This window comes from Haliotis rufescens, unplaced genomic scaffold, assembly GCF_023055435.1.
Source record: "Haliotis rufescens isolate VD_foot unplaced genomic scaffold, xgHalRufe1.0.p SCAF_2, whole genome shotgun sequence".
In the NCBI taxonomy this organism is placed as follows: Eukaryota; Metazoa; Mollusca; class Gastropoda; order Lepetellida; family Haliotidae; genus Haliotis; species Haliotis rufescens.
The window spans coordinates 68,830,244-68,856,437 of record NW_025963890.1 but is presented as its reverse complement, the minus strand read 5'-3'; the positions used below and the strand labels follow the sequence as shown (position 1 = coordinate 68,856,437).

At 40.0% G+C, this 26,194-nt stretch overlaps 1 protein-coding gene across 1 annotated transcript; it reads right to left on the bottom strand.

The window, feature by feature from the left end:
• Positions 1 to 4,481: 4,481 nt before the first annotated feature.
• LOC124113985 (large neutral amino acids transporter small subunit 1-like) lies at positions 4,482 to 11,771 on the bottom strand. The gene is made up of 12 exons (XM_048399410.1): positions 11,759 to 11,771; positions 11,255 to 11,383; positions 10,243 to 10,467; positions 9,670 to 9,795; positions 9,167 to 9,266; positions 8,162 to 8,206; positions 7,762 to 7,885; positions 7,545 to 7,648; positions 6,713 to 6,809; positions 6,002 to 6,151; positions 5,681 to 5,858; positions 4,482 to 5,409 (listed from the first exon to the last, which is right to left on the bottom strand). Exons 1-12 carry the CDS (start codon positions 11,769 to 11,771, stop codon positions 5,345 to 5,347), a joined length of 1,356 nt encoding a protein of 451 aa, XP_048255367.1. The 3' UTR covers positions 4,482 to 5,344.
• Between the last annotated feature and the right edge of the window lie 14,423 nt (positions 11,772 to 26,194).

Below are 26,194 nucleotides of genomic sequence, written 5' to 3'. Positions count from 1 at the left end.
GGCCAGTGTGGATCTCCCAGGAGGTAGGTGTTAATAATAACCATCTTAGCAATATTTAAACTTACACACCATTAACAGTCCAAACCAGTCATCACAATTCCACTAGACACAGGTTGTAATCGGCAAGGTCCACGAGTCGTTTATTTCTTAAATACCATACATGCATAATGCGCCATCGATGTTGATATAAACCTTGATAACAAAAGAATAGACAGGTCCGAGTGTTGTGACAAGCGAACTGTTTACCATAACAGAACATGGTCGACCACATGATAACATTGCACAAATCTTTTAAATTGTAAGCAATATCAGACCAATTATCTTTATATACCAATCAGTCACCTCCTATAAAGAAACATGTAAGTTGTTTGAGCTGGCAAGGTATTAAGTTGCAGTTTGACATTTGTTTTCGTATTTGTTTGTTATTTTTAAAGGAATATCCGTTTTCGGTACGTTCAGCCATGTAAGCCATGCCCTATCCCAACAACCGTTGCGTTATTTAATGAGACATTGCGTTACTTAATAAGAAATATGGGTTGCAGCAGGTGCGTTGTGTCAATCGCATACATGCTGTAAATCATCTGCGAAATGTCCCATGCGTATAACGCCAAATCTGAGCAAGGAAGTAATCAATCCGCGTGTAGCTGCAGAAAAAAGCATTATCACAAAACGCTATTCATGAAGACGTGCGCAAAATACTAGGGAAGAATGTCACTTCCATTCCCACCGTAAATAGTTTTAAACATGGCTGGGGTGAGCCTTGAAGACGACACCGTTCTGAAAGTGCTGTGACATCAGGAAATGATTTAGAGAATTCACGAAATGGTGGAACCGATTGTCGAATGACTGAGCGTCACATTGCTAGTTCCGACGGCAAATCACAGGAGAGAGTACATTCCATTATCACAGACACCATGGCAATGAAGAAGGTATCAGCTCGTTTGGTTCCAAAACCTATGACAACTGATAAACAATGCACCAGGCACAAAATGTCTCATGATAATTTAGCCCTGTTTGAAGCTGATCCAGAATTTCTTTGGTGACGATTTGACGATATGGATGACATCTATGTTCAACGCTTGTAGTTTGATTCCAATCAACAATCAAAACAAATAGTGGAATCATTCGACGTTACCAGTATTGTCATCTGGAAAGGTTAAGCGTGTACTGGGATGCCGAAGGTGTCATCGTGTCACATTGCATATTCCAAAAGACCAGGCAATAAAAGGAACATATTATGCTGCAATTGTGAGGCAATTACGGGATGGAAGTTAAGAGAAGTGGGAAGCTAAGAACATGTATGCATGGTCATGGCTACAGTTCACGAGTGTGGCTTTGAACTCCTTCAACAAACACTTTATTCTCCTGATCTGACGCCGTCCTACTTCCAATTGTTCCCAAATATAAAGAAGGCCCCAGCTGGAACCCTTTTCGAGTCGAACGATGACGTCATAGCATCTCTGGAGAACGTTTGGACAACCAAGAGAACTGCTGCGAAACTGGGATACAATCCCTCCAACAAAAGTATATCAATGGAGACAGGGGATTGTTTTTGTCAAAATCCTCATGTCTTAAGGTCAATATTTTTAATCAGTATACTGAACCGCAAAAGAAACGTCACATTATATATAAACCGAGGGCCAAAAGAAACGTTATCAACATTTACTGATTTGCCACTTTGAAACAAAGATGCCAACCTGTTCAAAAACAGTAAAGAACACATCTCACGAATACAGCCTTCATGTTCTCTGTCGTTCTTTGCACGTGCTTTACGGACTTTGGGAGATATTGGTGTTTGTCAGCAATTTTTTAAAACATTCTTTCCCAAATTATCGTGCAATTTGCGGGTATAAATTACGCACGGATCTGTTCCCTATCATTGGTTGCGATGATTAACACTTACGAACATGAGAAGATTGACCGCTGTCCAGAGGGAGAGAGCCATAGGTATGCTGCAGATGGGAGCGACACAGAGAGCGGTTGCCATTAACATGAACTGCTCCAAGACCATTACCAGACTGGTCGCACGTCTCCGACAGACTGGCAGAACCGCAGACAGAGCACGGAGTGGCAGACCAAAGGTCACGACCCCGCAGGATGACCGCTGTTTACGGGTTCTTCACCTAAAGAAAAGATTTCTTACTGTGACATCATCAGCTGCCAACAGCTTAGGACATCCGTTCAGCAGACAAACAGTGACCAGACGACTACGACATTATGGTCTCCGGGCTTATTGCCCTTTCAAGGGCATATGACCTTGACCCGTCAACATCGACGTGCCAGATTGACATGGTGCAGGCAAACTCAGCGATGGCAACAAAAGGGAATGGCGGCGAGTGCTGTTTAGTGACGAGAGCAGGTTCCAACTCTTCAAACCTGATGGGTGGACGCGAGTTTATCGACGACGTGGTGAACGTACGGCTCCTTATTGTGTCCAGGAGGTGGAACCTTACGGGGCGGAAGTGTGATAGTCTGGGGCGGCATTTGCGGGGACGAGAAGACGGAATTTTTCATCATCGAAGGCAATCTGACAGCACAATGCTACATTGACAATATCTTACGGCCAGTGGTTCTTCCTTTCATTCAGCGTCAACAACGGACGGTGTTCAAACAAGATAACGCCACTACCCATAAAGCCCGTATTACTAGAGACTTCCTCAACGCCAACAACGTGACTGTCCTACCGTGGCCAGCTCGATCACCAGATCTGTCACCCATAAAACATCTCTGGGACAAGCTGGGACGTCGTCTTCGGAAACGTCAACATCCTCCCTTCACGAGACAAGCGTTGATCGTTTCCCTACGTGAGGAATGGAATCGGATACCTGCAGTCAATGTTAAGACGCTTGTCTACTCAGTTCGACGCCGCATTCGAAGATGTATTGCCGCTCATGGAGATCATATCCCGTATTGAACGGTCTGGGCCGTCGCCACCTAAAAGTTGTAACCAATGTTGTTGATCGAATACTGGAGGAATGACCCCTTGTCAAGAAATGTCACTGTTGGAGGTCAAGGACTTTGTTGTTGAATTAGTAAATTCGCATTTTTCTGTTCTGAATGATGAATTTCTACAATACAATTGTTATTGCTGCTTCAAATTGTGTTGGTCATATTTTATCCTAGAAATATCGATGGTAACGTTTCTATTGGCCGTCAGTTTATATAAATGTTCAAATCATATTTGTCTTACTGTAAACATACTTTGAGACATATTAAAAAGATTAAACTTGGCAAAACTGATCATCAAGGATGAAAGTGTCAAATGTTCTTAATGTAAGACACAATACTAGTCTCTGAGAAAATGGCATCACAAGTGAGTATCTCGTGAGTCCGCCATGTGCATTGATGACTGCTGTGCAACGTCGATACATGGAATGTATGAGGTGGTTGAGCCCACATTCTGAGGAACGAGTGATGCAGTTCAGCCGTAGTTGTCGGCCTGGGTCGGACGTCATTCAGCCGTCTCGTCCCACAGGTGTTCAATGGGATATAAATCGGCCACTGCATGTCTCTGACGCCATTCCGCTGGAGGAAGTCTCTTTTTGCTGAGACTTTTGCTTTTCGCAGTGTGGGCACGGGCATTATCATGCTAAAAACTCGTGATGGCGGCGACGTGCCAAATGAGGTATGGCGTGTGGTCTCAAGACTTGATCAATGTACCGAGCTGCCGTGACACCATTGCCTCTTCCCCACGAGTCTCTCTCAACAACACAAGCATCCGAATAACGTTCCCCACGGCGTCACCAGACTCCGTCTGCCATCTGCTGTTGAGATACAGTAACGGCTCTCGTCTTAGAAGAGGACTCTCTCCACTGCTGGTGCTGTGTTGCCCATTGAAGACGGTCCCGGCGATAACGTGGTGTCAGAATGGGTCCTCGGTGTGGCCTGTGACAGTGGAGGTGTCTGCTTGTCAATCGTCGACGCACGTTGTCCGCACTGATGTGTCTCCGGTGTGTTCCAATGGTCTGTCGAGCAGTTTCCGTAACAAGATGATCTTGGAGATGCGCACAATCTGACGATCCTGACGTCGGGTGTTGACCCCTGGTCTCCCACTGCGTGGTCGGTCATCTGTAGTGTTGGTGATCTGGTACCGTTGCTGGAGCCTGTACATGGTCCTTTCGTGGACTTGAAATGCAATGTCTACATGCCGGGAGGTTTGTCCAGCTTGCAATCGTCCACGGGCTTGGTGTCGCTGATTTCTTGTCAATCTTGGCATGTGGTAGCAATTCAATAACGAATGAACGTTATCCGATCTGGGTGGATTTTTATAGGGCAAGAACTTTGGAAACGCATGTGCATTTCAATCTTAAATTTTAGAAACTTTGACAAATGTTACCCAGATATTAAAATGACAACTTTTCATGCAATGTTCCTTGGGATGACGTTTATTTTGCGGTTCAGTATATTATTATTAGTAGTAGTAGCATGATTTATATACCGCGGGTATCCAGGTACTAGTATCTGCTCAAATGCGGTTTCCTTTTGTTCCCCGACGAGTGGATCCGTTTGCATTCCAGGTACATTCTCAACTCCCTGGTGAGTGTACAACCCAAGCTGCCTGGGTGCGCAAGAAGGTTTTTAATCCAACTCACATATCAGGTACCCATTCCCTGCTTGGTGAACAGAGGTATATTTGAACTAAGCCACTAGCCTAGGGTGACACTACAGGTTTTGACACTTGTGTTTTCGGTTGTATGTGCGTATTCGTGTTTCCACAATCTGGTCATCTACCATCGGACGAGTGGTTTCGTTTGAATGCACAAGGTGTATGTACCATACACAAGGGGTAGTGACCTGTAAACATTGTTGGTGCCAAGGCTGAATAACAACCTGATCACTAGCCGGATACGGTCTTACCACCTGGTGCTTGCTCGCCTGGCGTTTTTGACCACTTGCCCACTTTCGCTCACACTAGGCAATGTTCAGAAGATCGATCAACTCTCGTACAGATGATACACGCCCTCAAATAGTGACGTTTATATTTTGAATAATCAATTCAGGTCATTACAGTACATTTCAATTGACTAGACACGATCTGAGAATATACAACATAAAAGTGCATTATTAATAAGAAACTACAACACACGTCGACTATAAGTATGAACCCCGATTAAATTTACGTTTTTATGACATAAACCGAAAACGATCCTTCAGTACTGATTAACTATTACACACGATCAGTTGGACGTATACAAATCCTTCATCACGGGGTACTGTTTGTGTGAAGGTTTTCTTCCAAATGGATATTGCCATTTTCTCTTCATACATGTAACATGAGCTTGATGTCACGAATGCTGTCAGTAAACACACTCACATGCAAATAGAGAACACGTCCACAAGGATGTCAGCCTGCTTCCTGAGAGGCATGTTCACATAACAAAAGGCGATGACATATCATAATTATCCATCCTGCAACACAGAAATTGACATCTATTAGACATTCTGAGGTTCGGGTCATTCTGAAACAGTAAGTACACCTCATACTACAGACACATATAGTTTTATTTTAATATTTGTATTTCTGGCAATGTTGTCATTTTTTATATGTTACAGATACCAAATTCCATTTCCAAGGTATCACTGAGTGGTTGGCTCAATTTATTCTTCTAATCAGTCATTGTGTGGTAGGGTTTGTGACAAAGATTATCTTAGTTTTTGAGGTATGGACGCAAAAACCTACTATTAAACGTGGCGAGATGTCCACTTTGCCACCAGCGACTTCTAGACATATAGTACAGAGGGACACCCAGAAGCATGATGAGGAAGGGGACCAGGTATGTTCTAGGATCGTACACGACGGCCGTGATGGACAGAGCCAGGAAAAATACAACATAGATGACCGGGAACAACCAGTGTACCTTATGAAGAAGAACAACTTTATGGATTCATACATTCACAGTGCACATGCATTGAGGTACAATATTCAATCGTTGATTTCATTTAGAAATGGAATTGATATACATGAGAGAACGTTATGTGCTGCAGATACACAGGGACGTACCTTGTATGTTTGTTTGGTAGCTGGATGTTTGCGTCTAATTCTGAACATTCCCAGTACGCCCAAGAATTCCCCTCCTGCTTTGAAGAAAGAGTATGCTCCGATGACACTCCTTACATCTCCAAGGCACATAACCAGGACGGCAACCAGAAACTGTGAAATATTAAATGACAAAGGAAAATGGAAGATGGATTACATGAGGACAGACCTCATAGGCACACATTCAACACATACTGCCTTTTAATGACAAAAATCACAACAAACTAGAATTGTTCTGCAATATAATTTGATAGTTTTTTGCACAAATAGACGCCCTCCTTCGTGTGGTGGACAGAGCGTTTTCGAAGAACACACACACACGTACACACATTCATGCACGTTGCTAAATGAGTGAGATAATTTTCAACGCGTCAAAAGGGCCCATTTCCCCTCACCTTCACACAGGCTGAACAAAAAGTAGGTAGAAAAAACTGCTTAATCACAATTTGTGTATTGTCAAACTAAGAGAACTCATTTTAATTGATATGTCTTTACATGACGTTACATTTTGTCCGGTGGAATCTTGTCTGGAATTTGAACGCCTGATGGTCACTGAACTGCCAGTGACTGACGTCTTAAGAAATGAGCAGCTAAATCAGACGTTTTTGTCATGCTGGATTATTGAATATCTGTATTAAATATGTTCGGACCTTCCCCAGGTGAAAGCTGTCATACCAGAGTAATGATGGATGGCTGCGGAGTCCTTCTCTGAACGTTGACCATACCCAGAAATCGAGGGAAAAGTCCGTCACGTCCCCCAACGAAGTTTAACCTGAAAACACCGATACCCAATACTAATTCCTGTTAAATGTGTTGGTAATTTTACTTGTTGTTATCAATGGTTCTACTATGTGATTTTGAACTTGTTGTCTGAGTGTGGGGTAAGTATTAAACCTGCCATTGACAGAAATCTAATGTTTGGATGACAAACTGAAAGTCGAAGTTCACATTATTTACATTAGGTCCCAAAGAAAACTTTGTTAAAAGTAAAACACACTAATTACATTATTATTTCATGGTTATAAATGCGAGGGTCGGTTGTACAGGTTAATGATAACGTAAATTCTAGGAATTTGGAAAATACTCTATTTTGATTGGTCAATCAAAGCTATCAAATCAAAATAACCCCCCTATGATTGATTGAAACAGCCGATTTGACGGTTGCATCACCGCGGAAGCTAATATTTTTAGAAAAGTACAACAGTCATTGTCGGTAGGCGTATTTACATAATTATATGAAATAAGCATAGGAAAGATTAATACAAAGCTGCGGTTACCACAATATTCAAAGAATGTGTTGCAATACATTTAGTGCAGACAACACATTAGAATATATTTCAAGTTTGAAGGACACCAGGGAGCTTACTATTTGGCACTTTTCTATATATGACTGTGACGCCATATCTTATCTTAAAGTTGTATAATAAAGCGATAATACCATTGTAATAATCATAAGAAATCTGTGTTAAAAGCTATATTTTGCATTAACGTCAATGAGCAATATTACCTGGATGACGTGAATATAACAGCATTTGCAATCCCTCCTGCCGATATCGCCACACAAGGTAAAATGATCCACTTGAATAATCCGAGTTTTCTTTCTCCGAAGGTCTGCAATGACAGTGTGGCGTTCAGAAACACATTTCTGTTAAAAGTGACAAACGGAAAGTGAAGCCTGCTCAAAGATTTTACAACATATTTGTATGAATGTTTTGTTTACTTACAACAGCAACAGCAATACCAGAAAGGATCTCGTCATTGGTGAGAACTGCGTGGTAGGCAACGTTTCCTAGAATGTAGGCCAAGGTCGGTATGGCAAGGCCACCAAGAATGCATATAGGGATCGTTCTATCAAATGAGACGGAAATTATCTGAAATACCCGATTGTAAAGAACTAGGATATTGGTAGTCATTTGAAACTGTTTATGTCAGTATTAATGTATCAATCATTCACCAGGGCTCTAATTTCGTAAGTGTTCCAGCGCCAGTATTACAGTCTTTAAATTATGGGATATAAGGTATCTGCAGCGCTGAAAGAATGTCATCACTGTTGGACATGTTAAATAAAAACAGTATTCCATCTAATAGTTACTTAAAATGAGTTGTGGGTCATGCTTTGGTTACCTGTGAGGATTCATGACTTCTTCTACCGCCATATTAACGTTGTCCCTGTGTATGACGTAAAAGGATTGTTCATTCAAACATGTGACAAGGATTATTTTTTTATTATCTGTATGGCATAAGAGAATCACTAGCAGTCCTTTCTTAACCACTGTTACTCAATGATAAAATTATATGGTTCTTTAAGATACAATCCAGTCACACCTTATTATCTGGATGTTAAAGATACCACACATTGAAACCTCATTATCAAGATACTATTCAGTGACACCTCATGCATGTAGATGTTCACGATACAATACTTTGAAACTTCCTTATCTTTCAGGTTTACCAAGGTAAAGCGACACTGCATTATGTAGATACTGAATATACAAAACATCAGTATACATATGTTCAAGATAAAATACCGTGAACCTCAGTATCCTGATGTGAAAGGAAGGTGCCAACAGATTGTTTGGTTGGTTCGTTGTTTAACGCCGCACTCAGCAATATTCCTGCTGTATGACGGCGGTCTGTAAATAATCGAGTCTTGACCAGACAATCCAGTGACTGATATCATGAGCATCGATCCACGCAACTGGGATCGATGACGTGGATCAACCAAGTCAGCGAACCTGACCACCCGATCCCGTTAGTCGCCTCTTACGACAAGCTAGTTGCCTCTCACTACATGCATAGTCGATATTTACAGCAAGCAGGGGTTGCTAAATACCTATTCTACTCCGGATCTTCATGGGCCGGTCCCAACAGAGATCGTGTTTATTCATCTTTTGCATTCAAGAGATAAAGCTTGGTCACTTGAGAAAACTGACATGATACTGAATATTACTTTCAAGTCTAAGAGCAAAAATTGTCTTGTAGGCTCGACGTAAGGATTGGATAAGTATGATCATTGTTCTCTCGATTTCTCTCATCTCTATTTTTTAGGGACACTAGTAACGGTATAATGAGCGGTTGAAGTATAACGAACGTGAAATTAATTTCTAAATAACACTACAAACAGCTTACCAGCCGCCATATGCATACAATCCAGCATAGATTGCCATAGCAACGTTGCCGGGTTTTAAGGTGGTGGTCCTGAACGGATCGCTGAAGTTTTCTGTGTGACCTGTTAAAAGTGTAATCTTTTCAAACATACATTTTCAATTAGTGGCTTGTACTTGAATTGTCAGATCTACTCCTGTATTTAGGAGGGAGTTGCTGTATTCTCATCATTGCGCTAACATAGAACATATTTCGTTCCTGTAAATCAAACGTATCTAAAGTTAAACCTTCAGGGTCAAGGTAGTTGCGAATAAGGTTGTGGCCTAGCTTCTTTTTTTCTTTTTTCTTTTTTTCTTTTTTTTTTTTTGGGGTGGGTGGGGGGGGGTGGGGGGTGGGGGGGGGGGGGGGGGGGGGGTGTTACAGCGTCTCACACTTGTAGTAAATGGAGATCGTGTGGAATATTAATCTATTTACAGGACAAACGTGATATAGCTTTATTTAGCTGACGTGTATCAGAAAACACTGACCTTGACATAAATGTAGCAGCCCTCCTACGATGATACTGAGAAGGGCAAACACCTTGCAAACAGTTGCAATGGTCTGCAGCCGGGCACCCAGTCGTACACTGTACATGTTGGCCATCACAAAGAACCCTTTAACATTAGCGCACATTGGTATTTGCAGGGTCTATGAATCGATTTACATTGGACTATAAAGAGCCCCAGAAGGGTACACGGTATTGTAGATGCAATATATGTATCAACACCTGCATTTTGGACTGCATAAAGAAGCCTCTAGGATTAAGACGTGCGTGGTTATGTGTGTTAAAGTAACTGCCTATCTACGACATATGCAGTTTTGATCAAAAGACACTTTGTAAAAAATATCTGTCACAAAACACGTGATCGATTGAGTTAATTGCCTCTTCAACAACGTAGCCAACTCATATCATCCAAATTGTTACGAACGTTATTTTGGCAAATTCGAATTTGGGTCAAACAAAATATTTCTTTGGTGCCTGAACTGTAACGTTTGAATTTATATGATAATGTACTGATTAAATATTGGTACTGTTTCCTGTAAACAAAAGACATATGTACCAAGTATGACAAAGCCGAGCATGACTTTGGATGTTGTTGGTGCCATGTCAGGACAGGCCTGGAAGAGTGGCCTCATGATGTACTCTGCAGATGCCAAGGACGCCAAGACCACAGACAGAGGACGCACCAGAACCAGTTGAGTCCATAGGAACACAAATCCCGCCAGATCTCCAAACGCCTCTCGGATGTAGGTGTAGGTGCCACCGGATTTCTTAACACGCGTGCCTGGAACAGTCAGCATTCTTCATAATTTTAATGTTAAAAGCATGAACCAAATTTGCATGCACATGCCCCTTAATAACTGATAAACGTGAAGACACTGGAAGGATTTGGTGTAACAGTTGACCGAAATGTTGCTAAATACTTAATAACCAACGTCGAAATCGGAAATGACAGCGGAAGGTCGGGGATTTTATCCATCACCACGTCGTACCAAAAGACGTTAAAAGATGGTATTTGATGTTACCTTGCCTCGGCATAAAGCTGATAAAACCCGTTATGGTCAGCTCAATGAGCTGTGTTTGAGTGGGATATCCATATGCCAATGTATTTGTCAGTGGAATAGCACTATAACACCGTCAGAAATACTTAAATTTGTGTACATTTTCTACCGATTTTACTCGTGCTCAAACAAGTCTTAATATTGATACCGGCAAACGCTACAAAATTCCAAAATCAGAAAGATTGTTCAAATATGGTAACCATAACAATATCGAAGATCTGTATCGTTTCACCTTTATATGTCCACCTTAAAACACATACGGAAGCAATGGAAACCAAATAAATACGTATGCGTAATTCGACCTTCAGTCTAACAATTTATTCGCCTTATGGCAACCACATAATATTTTTATGCTAAATATGCTTTCAAGAGCAGAATTGTATTAAAATGAAATATGTGAATCTACTTTTAAAATGTCCCTGCACTGCATTGTATGAGTATTTGAGTTCATACACGTTTTGTAAATGACGTTTCGCATGACAGTTCTGCATGTTTCAATGCAAAGTGTACCATATTCAGCGTAGCACATGGCAGCACAGTAGGTCACAACTCCACACAGCGTCCACACAAGGAGAGATAAGCCCACTGAGGACCCCACACCCTCCAGTACAACAGTCGGGCTGATGAAGATACCTGTCCCTGTGTGCGAAGATAAGGAACATTAATACGTGGAAGAATACAGTATCTGCCATTATTAAATGAACATGTAAAAACTCAGTAGATACGTATGTAATTTCTGAATCCAAATTTTTGTATGTTTCGTACGAATTAGATATGATGTCTTCTGCTATTTTGCCCCGTGGTAGAGCATCCGCCCGGAGAGCGGAAGGTCCGGGCTCCCCGGCCGCGTCATACCAAAAGACGTTAAAAGGTAGTACTTGTTGTTACCCTGTCTGGCGCTCGGCATTAAGGGGCTAAAACAAGGACTGGTCGGCTCTGGTCAGTATATTGTGTCTGAGTGGGGTATTCATGTTGAACCGCGGCATGGTATCTCAGTGAGCTAGAGCACCTCACCACAAACGTACATGCGTCAATCTGCAAGGTTGGTGAAAATCTGCTCTCGCAAAATACCTAGTTCTCTGCTTCTAATACTTCTATCAACAAGCTCCAAGATGCATTAAAATGATGCCCCTGAAGCGCTGAACAGAATTATGGTATGTAAAATGAAAAACAATGCATATCTTGCATGGTAACTTGTTGCAAAGTTTCAAAATGTGAGTTCTAAGTTCAAAATGCTGAGCCAAGGAGGGATAGTTGTACCCAAGCCTGTCCAGCCAGCCAAGCCGCAGACCCTGGACTGATTGATAAACAATAGACCTCACTACAACACAATGAGCGGCTCCGAGAGTGACGAGGGAGACACTCGTTATTACACACAACCAGTGGAGGATATAGACAATGACATATTCCGTGAGATACACCAGAAGCTTGGACAACTTGACAGGATTTCATTCGAAAGTGAATTGGTCGAGTTATATACAGGGGATGAAGACAAGCTGAACGAGGTGAGATACAGTCTTTATGATATAGCCAAGGAGAGGTGTCAAAATGTGCCCATTGGATTTCTTATGAAGAGGGTACAAAGGGAAAACTCAAGAAAAAGCATAACAGAGAAATATGCTTCAGATGTGTTTTATCTATACGGATTTATAACAGGATCTGTCCACCCTGACGTCCTCCAGAAAGAGGTTTTGAAGAAGCAAAAGAGCCGAAACCCTGAGGACACTGTCATTGATTCTGTTTCTTGCCAACAAGAAAAACAATCACAGAAGACTATGGACATTACATCACTCATGTTTGCCAAAGTTTTAGAAATGCATGATTGCTTAATGGAACATTCACAGTCCGTTGATCGCAAAATTGAGCATCTGTGTGAGAAATTTGACTTGAACATCAAAGCCATCAACCGATCATTGGAGGAGAAAAATAAAGAGCTGATAACTGCTACTGGAGAATTAGAAAGACTTCATACCGCGGAACTAAAACTACGCAGTGATATCAGGGTCTTAGTATATCAAATGAAGGATAAAGACTCACAGATCAGCCTCCTTAAAGATCAACTTAAAACGAGCATTGACACAATCTCTCGCAAGACAAGTGATATTGATGGAAAACTGAATTCATTGAATAACAGAGATAGACTATTGTACTCTGAAACACTAACGAGTCCTCCAATGCGTAAATCCACCAAAACTCCTGAAAACGGCAGTATACAGCCTGGAGCATCCATAGATACACAGGCAACATATTCCAAAGAGGTGGAGTATAATTCCCATACACCCGCCAGGGGTGATGGATCATGTGACGATGATAGCGCTGACGTAATCCTGAGTACATGTCACAGTGATACACGGATTCAGGCAAAGGATAGACAAAGTATACGTCGCGAGACATTACAAGAGTACGGGCAACGTTCCAACAATGATATATCTCACTCACAAAGAAACATACACTTTGACGGTGAATGGGACAGGGCTTTCAAGGGGGCTTCACCTAGATTTAAAAGAAAAACACTTGCACTGTCAAACATCAAAGCTGATATGCCCTTTGACGTAGTTCGTGATGCTATTGTAGCATACGCCAAGAAACAAGATGTCCATGTGAGCATGGTCAGACTTTTGAAACACTGGACCGGTATGTACCCAACATATACACTGCGGATCAACATTGACACTGGATCAGGACATAAAGTTCTTGAAAATGAACATTTTTGGCCAAAGAATGTAAAATGCCGCGAATGGGTGTCCTACCCGCGGCGGGATGCTGGAAATAAGTAACCATAAACATGTTTAGGTTGCTCCTAATACTGTTCATGCTGAACATCGGCACTTGGAATACCAGAGGTGCACTGTACAGTCGCCAGTACCTTGAAAACATAGCTAACAAATGTGATGTGTTAACTGTTTCTGAACACTGGTTGACCAAAAGAACTGAGACATTTTTCGACTCGCTGAGTTCGTCATATGACGCCGTGGTAAAAATCAAAGAAGACCAGAGAGGATACAGAGGCGAAGGTGGAGTTGCTATTTTAGTTAAAAAGGACTCGTTCAGTGATATACAGACGTACAAATGGACAAAAGCTAGTCACTTAGAACTAAGTATGTATGAAGCCGAGGTTCACAGATTGCTTGGTGATGTAATGCCTGACACTGGGAATATAGGAGCTGATGTAATAGAGAGTTATTTTGACTCGATTGTCAGCGCACTAAAGACGTCTGCTGCTAAGTTCATACCACGTGGACACTATAGAGCTCACCTGAAACCTTACTGGAAGAGTTCAAACCTTGACCTCTATCATTACAAGATGCGCCAGGCGAAAAGATTGTGGTCAGCAGAAGACAGGCCTCGGGGTGCCGGTAACGACTCGTATACCCTATACAAACAGGCTAAATGTGACTTCCGACGTTGCAAAAGACAGGCTGAGAGACAATGGAATAAAGAAAAATATATTGAAATAAACTCAGCATGTGAAGTAGATATTGCTGAATTCTACAGGATTGTAAAGAAACAAAGACAACCTAAGACTGTAAATACACACCTCAAGTACAAAGAACGCTGTTGCAATACACCATCAGAGGTGTGCAACTTGTGGGCAGACTACTATGCAGATTTATTATCACCTCTCGACCGGCCGGAGTTTGACAACGACTTTCGTGTTGAGACGGACTCTAGAATAAACAACATCTCAAAGATACCACTTCTGGACGATGATCCTATACTGAAGAGAGACATAGAAATACACGAACTAAAACGACTGAAACAAAGCTTAAAAATGAGAAAGTCACCAGGACCGGACCAAATCACAAATGAACATATCTATTTCGCTGGAGATATGCTTCTAAAACACTTAACTCAACTGTTTAACATGATGATACGAACATGCTACAGCCCTGCACTGTTGAGATCTGGTACAATTATTCCAATATATAAAGGAAACAAAAAGGACAGATCGGATCCTGCAAATTACAGAGGTATCACTCTGACGTCAGTGGTGGGAAAACTGTTCGAAAAGATCCTATTAGAGAGAATTGAGAGACATATCAAATATATGGAGCCCGACTTCCCACATAGATTACAATGTGGCTTCAGGCGAGAACACGGTGCAAACATAGCTACCTACATACTCAAAGAAGTCATATATTTCTATACGGAAAGGTCTTCTAACGTATACACTGTGTTTCTTGATAATGAGAAAGCGTTTGATCGCATCTGGCACAATGGACTACTCCTAAAATTATTCATCCTTGGTGTGCAAGGGAAAGCCTGGCATATCATACGTCAGTCGTATCACGAATCTACTGCATGTGTCAAATATGCCGGTGAGACAAGTCGAACGTTCCCAATCGGACAAGGTGTAGGACAAGGACGTGTCTTATCCGCCTGGATGTTCCTTGTGTATATTAACGAGCTTATAATCCGCCTTGACCATTTGAAACAAGGTGTTATGCTTGGACGTGATCACTTCCCAGTTGTCCTACTCGCGGACGACACAACTCTCATAAGCTCAACAAGTAGTGGCATATGCATGTCCTTACAGACTGTACATCAATATGCTTGCCAATGGAGATTGACATATAATGCAAGAAAAAGCTGTGTTCTGGTGTTTAAAGGTGGAAACAAAATCAACCAACCAGGTTCTTTTAGACTAGGTAACCATATACTGGAAATGAAATCGAACACAATATATGCAGGTTCTATTATCAGTACTCATTTAGAATCCGAAAGGACCAGGAGAGCTTGCGCTAAGGCGAGGAAGAATTTGAATTCCCTGAGAGATATTGGTCTAAGAGCAGGTGGTCTGAACCCAGTCTGCTGTATGAACATATGGCGTAGAGTAATAATTCCAGGTGCCTTCTACGCGTGTGAACTGTGGTCAAATATGTCCAAGACAGAACACAATGAAATTGAAAAACTCCAGCGCTACTTTGCACGTAATGTACAAAATTTTCATGTAAGATCTTCGACCGTTGCAAGTATTCAGACGCTGGGATTGTGGACAATGACATCCGTGATTGACAAAATGAAGCTGATGTTCCTTGGGAGGATGTGTAGAAGCAGCCACAGATATGCCCCGAAAAAGGTGTTCTATTTCAAGTGTGCTCAATATATAACAGGCAGTGACAAAAGTAAGTCTGTAACACATGATCTACTCAATGTGGCAAAGAAATATGAATTATGGACCATAATAGTTCACTTTATGAAAACTAACCAGTTTCCATCCAAGGATGTGTGGAACAAAACCGTACGGACTAAAATAACAGAACATGAAACTGCTCATTGGCACACGAGTCTGCGAGATCACCCTGAATTAAACAGATTTATTAAAATTCACAGTAAGCTTGTACCTCATAGACTGTGGAATATGTGTATTCTGTACAATATACCAACTAGACCAATGTATGCACTTGTGAAACTAGGAACACTACCAATAACACCTGGACAGTGTTTAATGTGTGATGAGGAATGCGATGACATAATAAAGCACCAACTGTTATGTTGTACAGCTTTAGCTGATGCAAGGAACACCCTCTATGAACATCTATTTGACTCTTTAAACCTCGAACAATACATGCGTATTGAGGACTGTGCAGATGACGAAGTCAAACTTGTGACATTGCTGGGTGGTATAACCCCTATTGTAGAGGATATGAGCCTTGACAGATGGGCTGAATTCATATCTTCTGTATCACGAGACATAATTAAGCTCCTGGAACCTGCGATCACTGCTCTACCTATAGACAGTATATCTCATACCAGGACCAGGACATGTAAATATTCAGTATTGCCAATTTCTCTGCATAATATAATGTTCGTGTAAATATGCTGTGTTAACATGATTCCAAATGTATATCACTCTCCGAAATTAATGGAGGAAATAAAGATCATTCATTAATTCATTCATTCATTCATGGCAGCACAGTAGGTCACAACTCCACACAGCGTCCACACAAGGAGAGATAAGCCCACTGAGGACCCCACACCCTCCAGTACAACAGTCGGGCTGATGAAGATACCTGTCCCTGTGTGCGAAGATAAGAAACATTAATACGTGGAAGAATACAGTATCTGCCATTATTAAATGAACATGTAAAAACTCAGTAGATACGTATGTAATTTCTGAATCCAAATTTTTGTATGTTTCGTACGAATTAGATATGATGTCTTCTGCTATTTTGCCCCGTGGTAGAGCATCCGCCCGGAGAGCGGAAGGTCCGGGCTCCCCGGCCGCGTCATACCAAAAGACGTTAAAAGGTAGTACTTGTTGTTACCCTGTCTGGCGCTCGGCATTAAGGGGCTAAAACAAGGACTGGTCGGCTCGGGTCAGTATATTGTGTCTGAGTGGGGTATTCATGTTGAACCGCGGCATGGTATCTCAGTGAGCTAGAGCACCTCACCACAAACTTACCATCATTCCTCTGTCGGTGTGCCTTTGTGAGATAACCATACCGTCAACATACCCACACGTCTCTGTTAATAAAGTGTACATTAAACTAATGTATCATAACGAAAGTGAGCAAGTCCTGACACTATATTTTTTGAGGATAACGGAGTCAGTGAGTTTGCTTTGTCGCCGCTTTACAAAATATTTCAGTGATATCACGGCGTGTTAGCTTTTTTGGAAGACGATGACGATACGGTCTTTATTAGTGTGTACCACATTGACTATGGTTAACGGGACTACACAATGGATTAAAGGTAATTAATTTGACAATGGACTATAGATCGCACAATACCTTACCTATAATGCTGCCAGTGATGTAACTTGTCGTGCTAATGAGACCCAGTTGTTTCTTCAAATTGACTGCTTGAACTGTTTTAATAGCCATTGTTAGCCGTTGTTGCACCTGAAGTTTGATTTTACAAGCAAAGCCCAGATTGCTACGACAGTGATGTGATTAGTGAGTATACGTGTAGACAATGTGGAATATATGAAGTCTCGCCCTACCGGTGAAGTTCCGTGACTTGAATATAATATGATTGTTTCATGTCTTGGACCGACGAGCTTGAATAATATAATTGCTTTACGTTATGGAAGGACAGAGCTTGAATTACTGGCAGGCACAGCTAATGAAACCCTGTAGTGAAAGTTAACTGGATTTGCATTAACTACATTTGTAACTATATGTCATAGCTACTAGATCCTTACTGTTGAGAAGCATAAACACAGTTGGTTTCCTGTATACCCTAAACTGTGACCACTTGACTTTTCACAAACGGTTACGTTAGTGCGTTGTCTCGATCTCTGGTTACGCATGCACGCGAACAGTGATGGTATATCAAAATACCGGAGGTACAAATGTGTTGTGATGGCAATCTTTTCCTCTGATTTTAATTGAATATGTTCATATTAAGACATTATAACTCATACATTCATGTATGGACCAGGTCTATCTATATCACTATATGGAAATAATAATATTGAAAATAAAGCCGATGTAATTTTGATATTTAGATATAAATACTGTTTGTTTGTTTGTTGTTTAACGCCGCCATTGTCTAACGTGTGGGCAGGTTCATTTTCCCACAAAGAACATGTATCGTGTCAAAGATGACCGCCTGAACCTCCTGAAGACCCGTCTGCGACAGGGAACACATTCTGCCATTGAATATGTTCCCCATCTTGTTGGAGTGTCAATGTAAAATATGTCTGTATATGCTATGCTAATATGAATAGTAAGATAATGATGTTTGTTGTTTAACTCCGCACTCACCAATATTCGAGCTATATGACGGCGGTCTGTAATTATTTGAGTCTGGACCAGACAGCCCAGTGATTGACATCATGAGCATCAATCTACGCAATTGGGATACGATGACATGCATAAACCCCCCGATCCTGTTAGTCACCTCATACGACAAGCATAGCTGCCTTGTCGGCAAGCATGGGTTTCTGATATGAATAATACATGAATTTTGTGATGTACGAGTACATATTGATTAGCTGGCTACTGTATTCGTGAATACCGAATGATATGAATGCCACGAATGTATAATGAAATGTAAATGCATCACCAGAATAATTCGATGTGAATGAACAAACCTTTATAGATTCTTATATGTAAGTGTATTTCATCGTTTCTATTGTGATTCAGTAGGAGCTCATGCATTGCATTGTATTTGGACAATGATAAGTTGTCAGGAATGTAGTACGAATTAATGAAAGCAGTGGTGAGGAAGTTACTATACAAGTGTGGTGGAATAGCATGAATGGATGTCAATTTATTGTGCGTTATAGAAACGTGTTGAATATTCTGTGAGGTTCTTGAGACAATATACTGGTCTGGCACTGTGATGAAGTTCTGGAAGCTAGATGGACTATATAAGTGGAGTGGGCGCGTACGTGTCTCATCTCTCACAGTTTATTACATAAAGACAAGCTTTCATGTGAAGATCACTGACTTTTACAATAACCCCTGTTTTAGTATATGATACTGACCACTGCCATCATGTTATATTCCGCACTGAACATTGTACTTCCACCCTATTGTGTACGGTGGAATTGCTGTGCAGTAATGTGTATTGATTTGTAAACCACGTGAATTTCGTCACACATTTGTTGATTTATACAATTTGTTGGATGTTTGTTGGTTTCGCACGTAATTCTTTTACGTACAGATTTCTGGGTTAACTTATTATTTCAATTTGGGAATCGACACGCGACAGAAATATTTTCTGTTGATTTATATATATATATTCGATTATAGGCTATAGATCAAAACAGACTATAACCTTAGCCCATATTCTGTAGGTAATAATCTTCAAAATATTTTCAGATATTGGGCCAGCCAAAAAAATCCAATATGACTGCCATGGAGGAATGACATTCTAGTACATTTCACCTGCACATGACCTACAATTTAAACATTTTGGAATGTATTTACTTAACGCTATATCTGCAATGTCAATAATTTTATCATAATAGACTATTTATGTTGATTTTGTTAATCTATAGTGTGAAAGGATTGAAAACACCGCGTATTCCTTTCTTTTACGGCATACCTTTAAGACATACTATATTAAGGCTATAACTATAACAATATTGTATACTCATATGGTGAATACAATGACAGCAGCATGTTTAAGAACATTTTTTTTTTATTAAAATATGCTGTAAATGGTTTTGGTTGGTTAGGAACAATTAGATGTGATCACAGTTGTCAACACATTTGCAAGTACACTACTGCCTAGAAGTTCATTCCCCTTACACGCATGGGCAACGCGTTACGCAACCAGTGTGCATCGGGTTGGTCACGCGTGTGAGACCCGTGTGCAACGCGTTGCACACGGGTGTGCACCCCGTCCGCCACTCGTGTGCAACGCGTGACACACTCATTAGAGGGGGAACAAACTTTTGACCAAAGGAGGACCCGTGTTAAGCTGAACCTGGAGGTGGTAACAAGGAGAGAAAATTTTGTTATCCTGACGAAAAATGATAATACACATGTATTTCCTAATGTCTCCTTTCTTTATGTGATTTTGTGGGAATAACATGAATACTGTTGCGATTAAATAGATCTGTTTTGTTTTATACGACCATTGCTTCTAAATCCGATGGTGTTAAGAGAATACATGGTCCTGGAACATGTTATTGCAATTGAAATGCTTTTATTGTGATTTGACATTAACCGTCTGTAGTACGACTTTCAGTGATAATATGTTTGAGGTTTGGCGGCGCATTGTTTTTATTGGACCCTAATTACTTTATGATGACTTGGACTCTTTATCACAGCTCCATAGCCGTGAGGCTGGAAAAGAGCAGCATGTAATTAATGAGGGTGGGTTATATCATTGAGGATACACTTGAGGGAGAGAATATTAATTACCGTACTACAGGAAGAGACCTGTAGACGTAAGCGCGGGGTTTTAGCTGGCCGTTTGATAATGGCCGCCAGGAGAAGTGAGCTTTGCCTGCGTCATCTAAAATAAATAATAAGATACAGCAGTGTTATTTTCACGGTCTGTTGAATAAACTCCCAGCGCTACGGTCAATGTATCTTCTACTTGATCCTTGATACATCATTTTGGCATTCACAATATATAGTATTTCAACGTACAAAGGAGCACTGATCTAAAGCAATTCCGCGGGAGTAGTTGTTACCTGTGCATTACTGTATTTTCCCAGTGAGTACCCGGATGATATAGCAGAAATCTAGACTTGTTCGCGACCTGTGCTCGCCATTCGTAAGCGCATTTTAATTGAAAGTAGAAGGACGTATAACTGATCAACAAAAATGAAATACAGTTTTTGAAATGTAGGTATATTTGTGGGGAGCATCGGTAATGGTGATGCAGTTTTGATAAGTCACTTGCTTGGTAATTGTGCGATCTTCGTGTACACTATTTTGACTTGCAACACAGAGTAAATATTTCACTGAACATTGCTTATTTTACCGTGTGTATATGTTTACATTCAAAATGTAAACAGATTTCACTAAGGAAATGTATTAAACGCCTAAATATTCAGTTTATTTTACAAATTAACTGAAAAATATGTCCATCTTTATTAATATGATAACGAATTCCAAATATTTGTTTATGTTTAATATCATCACCAAGTACAGTTCTGTATTGTTTGGCTTCTTTTCGTAGCATAATAATTATATTGTGATGTGTTTAAGCTCTCTTGGTCGTCTTTATCATTTTTAGTCAGTCGGTTAAATAAATGAATGGATTATTCAGTCAATTTGTAAAATGACTGAAATATTTAGATATTTAATAAATTGCCTGAGTGAATCATATTTTACACATTTACTGTAACATATACACGCTTACAAAAGAAAATACTTGTGAAAACACCGTCTATCGCGCATCGAAAAACTTCCCAACCAAACGGAAAGGAACAAGAATGATTCTGTTCAAAGCTGCAGCGAATGAATGAAAACAAAATGCAAATATCATTATAACAACCTACCAAAGTTATAATGTATCCGGGAATATCAACATACAGGAACAATATCCATTGCGTCTGCAGCTGTACAAAAATACTTATTCGATGTAAAATGTCTATGTGAGAAACAAATACTTTAATAATAATTATTTGGAAACAATATTTGGAATATATATGAAATATATTAAAATATTTAAATATATCGTTTTTAAACGTTATTTAAATGTATCGAATAGTATAACCCGTGTTTGTTTCTTAACTGATCACTTATTTTGTTTCAATTGTTTTACATAGGTGCCAAGTTAGCTGAGAAAGCCCACGTGACAACTGTTTTTATAATGTCCACGGTTCTTAAAAACATACATTGAGTTAGATAACAATGAACAACCAGTCAGTGTATTATCGGTTACCCTTTGAACAAAGTATGTTGTTTTTACATCTGTACTTCACGCCATGATATGAGTATTCCCTAGGTTTAGTAACCCTACCTTCACATGTAAACACTTACTTTTGACATATCCACTGTGCAAGATAACAGTAATTAATCAATCAACGTATTTCCTGTTGATCCTTTGATGTCTGGGAATGATCAGTTGATTTACAAAAAAAGTAAAGCAACTGATCATACATCACTTGCTGGGCTGCGACGTGCCTAACTCACATTCCACCTCACCTCAAACCTGGATTTAGATTAAATAATTACCCCAGGTACAAGAAAGACCAAATTTGAACCTTTATCGGGTAACCTGAGTGGTGCTACAACTAAGTATACATGTTATAAATTCATTAACTGAGCAGCAAGTGAATTACGACAAATACAGAAGTGTAGGGTTATACCAGAAAATGTGGATGACAACAAGGGAGTAGTAATTGTATCATCCACGCAATCCGAAATCCGCAAATGCTTTCACTCAGGGATACTTTTTTATTATCAAACTGTAACAATCAGGGGTATTTCCAAATGACGACATCCGATGAGCTTTCGCCGTTATTTGTCTGTTTGTTTAGGCTGAAGAAATTAATTACCATGCGCCCTTTGTTGAAATCTTCATAGATCACGGGTAACCAATCAGTTTTCAAAAATGCGTAAGTTTATTTAGCTGTCCTTGCAGACTGGTAGCCCAGTCTCTTGTCACGCTCGGTTGCGTTAACGAGCAAATTGACTCACGGCAGCTAGTAAGCCCAAGCGGAAATCCAAAGGTCGTGTTACCTGAAGAATCAACCTTCATTTGCGAAACATCTACTGCTCTCAAAATCAATATTTCTCCCAATACTAAAAGTCAGAACTTTCTAACCAAGGAGTACCAGTTGAAACTGGTCGATGGCTGAACATTCCCAGGGAAGACAACAAGTGTCCACTCTGTGATTCTATCGCTGTGGGAGATGAATTGCATTATATATTCCGATGTGAAGCTTTTCACCAACGGCGATATGAACTCTTAAATAAGCAATATCTTAAGTTTCCAAACTTTTAAGAAAATTATGACCACTAACAGTGTAAGAAATCTAAAAGGCCTATCTAAATTCCTTAACAATGTGTACAATACAATTGGTAAATTGTATTAGTATCCACGTATCCTATTTTTATTAAATTGTACATAATAAAAATTGTAGATAATTGTATGTCATGTTATTCTAAGAATAAATGAGTTTGAGTCCGACACCCGAGAAGAAGCCAGAGATTAGTGCCCCTTTTTGAATAGTTTACAATCATGTGTTTTACGGTTAGCTGTGTTGGCTTAAACGTATTTTTATTTCAAAAGAAATCTGGATCGGTAAACAAGCAAAACTTGCTTATGTAATACCTCTCCAGGTAACAACTTAACAACAGCTGGATATATATAAGAGAGTGATGAACATAAACATACAAAATGCACAAATGAAATACACGAAGCCAATACACTGAAGCAAGTGGTGTCTGTAAAATAAGGTAATGCAGTTTTCCTTTACTACATGCATAAAATTAAGCTACTCAAACCTTTTGCTTTTGACAATGATGTCATGAACTGATTTAAGAAGAGTCATGTTTGTAGAACTGCTTAACTACTGCCATATAATATCATTTTTAGACCATACCCATGTGTGTAGAAATACACAGTGTTTCTGATATTATCGTATTTTTTAACAGTTATAGAAAAAGTGAATTGCATCTTCAAGGTGATATCCACAAATGCAGTCTGGTATGTCTGATACATGTCGTCTAAACTTATCAGCGTTTAAGTCACTGCAGCCGAGCCTAAGGCGACAGTGGACAATTTGGCATGATCTATGAAAATATTTGAAGTCAAAATTATTAATAATTGCATCAGAACGATTAATTAAGGATTTGATTTCTTTTAATGAGCGAGCATTAGTTACTTCATCGGATAGAGGGTTCCACAGGTTGATCATATCCAGAAGAAATGATAATAAGCATAGGACTGTGTTCTACATTTGATTGTTTGTATGTTGAATCTATTTCTAAGGTTATATTTGCTGTTATCAGAGAATTGAATATACACTTTTCAAATATTTTGGCTAAGCAACTTGTGAGTGCTACAAGTCTATAATTTGAGCATTCATGTTCATCGCTGACACTGACACCGCATCAGCCCGGCAGTGGACTTGACACAATTATTTGCGCACCGATTATATAACTCCTACAGACAGGTGGGGTGGTTGTTCAAAGCGAAACGGACGACCCCGTCTGTTATCTAATAAATGCTGTGCGGCGCCTTTGATCTTGGGGGGTTGCACTTCTTTATTTAATCATTACGCTTTTTTACCCTAATAGTACAAGTGCTTCACCGTGTGCGAGATAGGCTTAAGTCGGAAAGCGCACGTTAAATCTCCGAGGTACCTATCTACCAGAACTCTATTTGCTGTTCTGGCCATACATAAATATATGTAAGTTACGTACATGGGGAGGCTAGATTATTTACAGCTTACAGCAATATAGTGCAAATATTATGTTCAAAAAAAGAAAACGTTGATAGATCTATAACACACTTTTTGTACTATTAAACCAACTGTGGATTTTTAAGACATTTTCGCTTATTGTAATAACATCTAGCTAACCAATCATGTCTATCTCTGAAATCCACAAGCATAGTTGCTGTCAAACCTAAAAAACATATTCAGGGAGGTCAGTTTTGACTTGCCAAGCACCTTAAGGTGAGTTTATTTTTAAACTGTCAAAAGCGATTGTCCCTTCAATACTAGTATATGTCTGGAAGCTGTCTCTCGGACTGTTATGAGTTATGATGTATTTTATGATATAACTGGGGAATGTTCAAATTAGTTACTGTCATTTAATCCAACGTTCTAACTGTCAACTGTCTCAACAGGATCATAGGTTTGGTTATATATCTCCTCCCTGTCTCTATGTCTTAAGTTGTTAATCGGTAACTGCGGTCCAAATGTATCAACTTATTCATCTATTGTTGCAAACTTGACTGATTTAAACATATCTTATTGATCATGAACTACCCAGTCAGTCAAGCACCTGTATCAGAAATGTAAAACCAGCCATGTTTCATGTAGTCCCAATATCACTGAAAAATGCCGATGTAACGTGACAAATAAATTTACTCACAGACAATATATTTTTCGTGAGAGTGAAGCACAATTTTATTAAAGTTTTATTAACAATTTCATAAACTATAATAATATTAATATTATAATTCATCATCACTTGCCAAGTTTATGAAAATGTCAAAGAAGGATTAAAATCCTAAAGATATCCTATCTACGTGGTATAGGTACTCACAACCTCTAATAATAAACTGTTACGTTTGGTATCCCCAGCAATACTCACTATGGTCATTGGGCAAATGTAAAAATCACAAACCCTAACGAGATTCTGTCTACATGGTCACACCCGGTGATTGTGAAGATCTCAAATTTTATCAACTGTCAGACAGCATGGCTGTTCATATTCATTTACAACATCCTCTTATAATTAGTATAAAAGTGTCCCACACAAAACCTTCTTTTATTTATTTTTCAAAATACAACACAGAAAGTGGGGTGTGGGGAAATGGGACATATTCCTACGTGAAATAATGAGACATTAGTAGTGGTGACGGCTATGTCATAATTGAACTGTCTAAAGCATAAATTTGGCGAACGAAAAACGTTATATTTGCAATCAAATGAAATGACTCGTGTGGGCAAATGAATATGTTCGCAATCCACAAACAATTATTTTATTAATGGCGAACATTTACCAACCCGCGACAATCGTGTCAACACGGGGGTTCCCTTAGCAATAAACTCGCATCTAAATTCACTACTGTTCTACTGTCGGCTAGCCACAATGGCTAGACTGGACCCTAGTGGAATGGTTCATGCCATAAAAGTCTAGCAACCGAACACTAATTAAGATGGGCCGACCTTATATTTACGGTCTGGTGAACACAGCTCAATGGCCGCTCATTAACTCAAATTTCACATCTCACTGTTTTGTTTTATCTCACTATTCATTTGATAAATTTGTCAACTTCAACTGGAACCCGGTCCCGTGTTACACGCGTGGCACACGCGTGTGCAACGGGTTGCACACGCGATTCACACCCGTTGCA

Bases quoted from the DNA above. Each gene is read 5' to 3' on its own strand.
- LOC124113985 (XM_048399410.1), bottom strand. The intron at 7,886-8,161 runs GTAACCAAAGCA...CTCATTTGATAG, and splicing joins GAAGTCATGAATCCTCACAG to AACGATCCCTATATGCATTC. The intron at 7,649-7,761 runs GTAAGTAAACAA...CTGTCATTGCAG, and splicing joins CTGGTATTGCTGTTGCTGTT to ACCTTCGGAGAAAGAAAACT.